Source organism: Polypterus senegalus, chromosome 17 (genome assembly GCF_016835505.1).
Source record: "Polypterus senegalus isolate Bchr_013 chromosome 17, ASM1683550v1, whole genome shotgun sequence".
Taxonomy (NCBI): Eukaryota; Metazoa; Chordata; class Cladistia; order Polypteriformes; family Polypteridae; genus Polypterus; species Polypterus senegalus.
The window spans coordinates 6,403,181-6,409,831 of NC_053170.1; the positions used below are offsets into that span (position 1 = coordinate 6,403,181).

At 38.5% G+C, this 6,651-nt stretch overlaps 1 protein-coding gene across 1 annotated transcript; it reads right to left on the bottom strand.

Moving 5' to 3' along the window:
* Window positions 1–248: 248 nt before the first annotated feature.
* Window positions 249–6,433, bottom strand: dlx3b (distal-less homeobox 3b). Its single transcript, XM_039740279.1, has 3 exons — window positions 5,962–6,433; window positions 4,050–4,234; window positions 249–972 (listed from the first exon to the last, which is right to left on the bottom strand). Exons 1-3 carry the CDS (start codon window positions 6,284–6,286, stop codon window positions 661–663), a joined length of 822 nt encoding a protein of 273 aa, XP_039596213.1. The 5' UTR covers window positions 6,287–6,433; the 3' UTR covers window positions 249–660.
* Window positions 6,434–6,651: the final 218 nt, after the last annotated feature.

Sequence of the window (6,651 nt, forward strand, 5' to 3'; positions counted from 1 at the left end):
CAAATTATAAGTTTTGCTTAAGGCTTTTAGGCGTCCATAGTGCAATTGCAGTTCCATTTTAACGTAGCATTAAAAAAAAAAAGTGGTTGTAGTGGTTTACAGTTTTATACAAAAAGTCGTTTTATTTACAGTTTTCAACATTAAAATTTTGTACAAAATATTATAAATAACAACCTGAGATTAAAAAAAAAAAACTATAAACTATTTGTTCTATTCAGTTTTGTATTATATATTTTTTACATAAAATCTCTTGAAATTCTTTACGTCCTTCCCCGGCAAATAACTACAATTGGAACTTAATTATATGTACATATGCATATATAAACCTCAAACAAACAAATGAGAGAACATTGATCTATAATTAATAACTTAAAATCACCACTCCAAAAAATAAAAATAAAAAATAGTCCCCTCCCCCCTACAGTCACATTGAAAATAGAAAAAGCTTTTCTCGTGTGGGTCTCAATTATTTATTTAGTGACTGACGTCTCGAAACGTCTCCGAGCATTGCAGGCAGAAGTTAAACGCACGAGTCCCATGGCTAAGAACTATAAAACTCCTGAGCTTGAGCGCTGGCCGCATCGGTCGGGCCTGGCGGCTCGCGGGCCGGGAGGGAGGAGCAGGAGGCATCGGAGTCTCTTTTGTTATGTGTCCCTCTCATCAGTAGACCGCCCCGGCGCTCTGAGGCGGCGGGGTGTGGTGCAAGGACGACCCTGGGAGCTGTAAATGAGAACCCTGCTGATACCAGTGGCTGTTATAGTCGTCCAGATAGGTGGGCGAAGAGCTGAGAGGCTGTTGAAGCTGCCCCCTGCTGGACGGATTACTGTGCGTATTACTGTCCCAGACCGCAGGGGAAGGCGGCGAGTTACACGCCATGGAGTCGCTCGTGTTAGGGCTGTGTTCCAGTGGCACCTCTCCGTTCTTGTAGAGCTTCTTGAACTTGGATCTTCTGTTCTGAAACCAAATCTTTACCTACAGGAAAAGACATAACAAGGGTTACTTAGGTAAACGGGTGACAGAGAAGGCAAATCCGAGGGACTAAGTGAACAAAGCGCACGGAGTGACGTCAGAGAGAGAGAGAGAGAGAGAGAGAGAGAGAAAGAGAGGCGACAATACAACTATCATTGAACAAGAAATAAAAGAATCAGGTCAAAAGAGCTTGAATAAACGATAAAAACACCCATTTCTTAAATGCGTCTTTTCATCGGACGTTAAATATGAACCAACCCTGGGCGGGATGGAAATGAAATTAAGCAACCCTTCGTCCTTTGTCTAACCCGAGCGAAGCTCCTCAGCCTGTCGGCGACAACCCACGTCTGAGCAGTGCAAGAAAAAGCTGAGATAAAACGATAAAATGATTCAGTCAAGTTTATCTGGCAGACAGTGCGGCGTAGTGGTGAAGGGCTTTTGGACCTGAGACCCCCAAGTCTGTGAGACGTGTGAGTTCAAATCCACGTCCTGACACATAATGCGACCTTGAGCGAGTCATTTCACCTGATTGTATTCCACTTGGAAAATAATAATAATAATAATAATAATAATAATAATAATAATAATAATAATAATAATAATAATAGAGACATGCACCCAATTGTATCTCAAATGTTGTAAGTCTCTTTGGAAAATAAAGCGTCAGCCAAATAAATAAATTGTGAATTTCTCCTTGGGGATTAATAAAGTATCTATCTATCTATCTATCTATCTATCTATCTATCTATCTATCTATCTATCTATCTATTATATAACGCCTTTCATATCTATCTATCTATCTATCTATCATCTATCTATTATATAACGCCTTTCGTATCTATCTATCTATCTATCTATCTATCTATCTATCTATCTATCTATCTATCTATTATATAACGCCTTTCGTATCTATCTATCTATCTATCTATCTATCTATCTATCTATCTATCTATCTATCTATCTATCTATCTATCTATCTATCTATCTATTTAAATAAATAAATAAATAAACAATAACAATGAAATGGAATAAGTGACGAGCGCGAATGCAGCAAGCCACTGCAATTTTGGTGAAGCTCAGCCTAAACTGAACGTCAGCGGAACTAGTATATGATTTGTCTAATTAACTGATTTTTATGACTAATAATAAATATTAAACAAATGAACCAAAGCTCTTTGACGATGATTATGATTATTCAATAGCTACGTACAGTATGTTATCGCAGGGTGTATTTTAATAAAAGGGTTAGTGTGGTTAAGATTTCTGTTAAGTTATACTTTGGGTAATCGACTGAAGATGAGCAGTCGAGGATTATATTAAATAAAACAAAAACCGCTAAGGTGCGTGTATTCGCCAGAAGAAACAAATCGATCGGAATAATAACGTTTTTACTGAAGGGAGGTCGGACAACGAGGCGGCTGACTTTAATCTGCTGTACAACGCTATTGCGTAACAGAATATAAAATTTTTGTTTTCGTAAATTATTTTTGCCTGTTCCTGTGCCTTCTATACAATTCAATTATGTGTTGAAATAAAATTACTGAAAAAATAGAACGTGACTTATTTATGCACAATAAAAGCAATGAAGCCGGTCATAATATTCATTTCAACGTATGTGATATCCGGCATCACCTTAGAGAGCAGGTTAGACCTCAGCTATAGTTTAACAAGTTTGGGACCCTCTGGATGTAATTAAATGTTAATATCTATAACTTTATTTTAGAGGTCGATTCCGTTCTGAATATAGGCAGCCTGAACTTGGGCGGTTCGAGTGGTCATTGAGACCACCAGCCGCAGAAATGGACGCGAAGTTTCGGTGGGCTTTAGTGATATTTCGTGATCCGCTCCTCTCTCGCCCGGAAATGGGGATTGGTATGTGGTACATTGTCTTGGTTTAAAACTTATATATATTTCTGTTAATAAAAATAAACTTACTAATTATATCATGAGTAAACGTTTATTCGCTTAAACGGCGGTTTTATCCAAGGCGACTTACAAAAAACAGTCAGCATAATGCCGTAGACAGTGCAGGGGACTGCCTGGGAACAAACAAGTGTTTGCAAATGGAGAGTTAAATATTTAATTAGGTAGTGAAATGCTTCATTCTATAATAAAATGACATTAATTCTGAATAATTGTATTTCACTAAAATGACTAATGCAATGTAATAACATTGGTTAAATGAACACACTTTGAAAAAGCGTTTCTTTTCGGTTTATAATAATAATAATAATAATAATAATAATAATAATAATAATAATAATAATAATAATTTCGATGTCAGTACATTATTTTGACTGACACACAGTGTATTACTTTTTAAAAGACCGACTTGCAATTATTAGTTAAAAAAAGTTAGCACTTCATTATAAATTGAAAAAAAAAGAAGCGGAGCAAAATGTTGTGTTAAACTTTAAAGAGCAAAACCGCTAGTCTTAAATTAGCACTTGGAAGTGTTTGGAGGGGTCCACATTTTCCATAGATGTACTTTTATGGCTTACTTTAACCCTGCTGGCGTTCATGTAACGCTGGCGATGTTGCTGTGTAGACCTTCATATAAACAGTAAACGATTTCATTTAAAGAAACAAATCCATAAACGCAAACAGTCTTCGGGTGAAATGCCACAATTATGTGACATCACGACAAGCTTGCCAATCACCTTTAAAGAACACCGAGGAGTCTGCAAGTCTGTGCTTTACGCCGATGGCTGTTCCAGTCGCGCTGCTTTGCCTGTGTTTACTGAGTAGCTACGGTAACAGCCTTTGGGCCTCCGGACATAGCAACCATATTCTTTGCCCCTGCGGTGGCAATGGGTGGCCCTGCAAAACCTAACTTTCTTGCCACACACATTTTCCAAGTCCAGCCTTTTTGCGCCACGTGGTTGCCTTGCTCCGTCGCCCACCCCTAGTTCCCCGAATATAAATCGTTAGCTTTCAATTCAAACTAAGGTAGGGCTCCACATTCTCCATATATTCACTTGCATGGGTTGAGTTCATGTGACACTGGCGATCGTGATTGTGTAGAGGTCTGATCGCGCAGCCCCAGCGGTTACACGCGAAGTCTCACCGTCCTGACCTACCTGTGTCTGAGTGAGTCCCAGTTGGGCCGCCAGTTCGGCTCGCTCGGGCAACGCCAAGTACTGCGCCTTCTGGAAGCGCCGCTGCAGGGCTGCTAGCTGGTAACTCGAGTAAATGGTGCGAGGCTTGCGAATCTTCTTTGGTTTTCCGTTCACCATCCTTACTTCGGGTTCGGGTTCCTCTTTTACTGAAAAAATAAACAACCAAATAAATAAATAAATAAGAGTTGGACTACAATCCTTATCTCAAAATCATAACATTAGAACAGTCAACGGCTTTAAATTTAACAGTAGGACTCACTTTTTCTATATGTTACACTTTTAACACTTTAGGAATTCATTTCACACTGGTGATGTGACTGTGTGGTATTGTTGGAGGCGCAGGCTTTCCTGACTTTATGGCAAACAAAAGTACTAATAAAAGAAATGAAAGAAATGTACAATGCAGAGCGCACCAGCGGCACCTTCGGAATAAACTGATGTGCCTTCCTGAAATATCAAACCTGATTTCCTTTCTGTTTGTTTCCCGGTGCATTGTGCCTATACTAATCAAAGGGATATTCTACAGAATTGGGATTTTCTCCATATTAATATTTAATTTATTTTTACAATGCAACGTACCAGTTATACACAACATAATAATAATTAATTCTGTTTCATTTTAATATCAGTCTACTAAAAAAAAATACTCATCCCAGTGTTATCGTTCTTCAAAATTCAGAATATATTATATTTTGCCGTTTTTGAGCAAGTTTACCTTTCTTTTATACGATGTCCCCCGTTTCTTTCAACCCTTCAAAACAGCCGCTTTCACTAATTAAGCGACTCCGAGTGTCCGACACATCGGCTCCTCTTTTGTACCCCCTGCATTTGACATATATATATATGTGTGTGTGTGTGTGTGTATTTTATTATAAATATTATATGTATTATATACATATAATGTAATACATATATATATGTGTATTATATATTATAAATATTAAATATATTATATACATATAATATGTAATGCATATAATATAATACACACACACACACACACACACACACACATATATATATATATATATATATATATATATATATATATATATATATATATATATATATATATATATATATATATATATATATATGTAGCACAGCATAAATGACTATTCATCGTGCTTTACTTTTGAATAGTTCTGAAATCGTCCGATAGTGGATTAACCTGGCACTTTCTTCTTCTCCTTTTATTTATTTCACTTTAGAATTGTATCCATTTCGCTTTGTTAAGATCCCTGCATTCACTCTTCCTACGCGTGATAACAAAGATCTTTAAAGATCGCCGCTCCTCTGGCCCGCATTACCAATGCTTTTTAAATACCACGCTATTTTAAGAATACTTGTGTGTCATTTGTAATACGGGCCCGGCAATCTGAGCTTCTAAGGTCGTCTATTCTCGTTATTTAAAATATATATATCCTTTAATTTAGAATGTCGAACTAAAGCACTCGATTGAACGCTTGTATATTTGAATGTATTTGCGTCCTCTTGTTGCAGGCCGGCTCATGAAACACTTAACACAGTTTTGCCAAAACGTTTAAGGTCACCACGTAAACATTAAGCAAATACAAGGAACCCAACTTTAAATTCGCTGAAACGCGGGGCTGACCCGTCCTTTAATATATATTATTATATTATTTGATATGTTTTACGTAAGCGTATGCAAAGTGAAGTTAAAGCGTAACGTTAACAAGCGAACGCTGGATACATATTCAAGCTGAATTTAATAAAATATAAAAAGTAAAACCGCACCCCCACCCCAACACGCACCCCAACAATCCCCCAACCCAACACACCCTCAACGCACCCCCAATTGAAAACTAACTCGCAGGATTCGCTATGTCAAGCCCTACATGGCGGATCTTACCTGTTTCTTGTGGGGGCGTCTGTTGGTCTCTATTATAATGTCCATAATTTCGATAAGAGCTGGAGTAGGGATACTCAGACTTTGGGGGGTACGCCCCGGCACCACCCATGCTCAGGTTGAACTGGTGATGGTAAGGGTAGGGGTTCATTGGCTGCGCGTAAGACTGACTCTGGTAATACTCGTGCTGTCCGTTGTAGTAACCCATGTCCGTGGCGGTGGACTCGGGCAGAGTCGGTGAGTCCTTGGTGGCCGGGTGACAGCTCATAGAGCCCGATAGGTCGCTCAGAATGCTCGAGATTTTCTTCTCAAAGACGGGTCCACTCATCACTTCAGACTCCCCCAGAAATGAGTGTCCCGAAAAAAAAAAAGAAAAAAAGAAGAAAAATGTAAGTAAGAGACAGAGGAAGAAAAAACGAAGCCAACAGCATACAATCCTCCAGGGTGTCTACTCTTTTCCAGTTCTGTCGACTGTACTGAAGAATTTGTGGCGAGACCCAGCCTAGTTAAACCTTTAATTATGGTGCAACTGGGTGGATGCTCAATTCCTATTGGCTCCGGTTTTTTTTTTCTTTGTTTTGCCTTCTAGGCAAAAAAGTGCAACCCCCTCACGGCCGACATTCATCTGAGATCTCCAGTGCCAAGTCTGCGAGTTGAGGAAATGCTTATATTTATTTATATTTATGTGTGGTT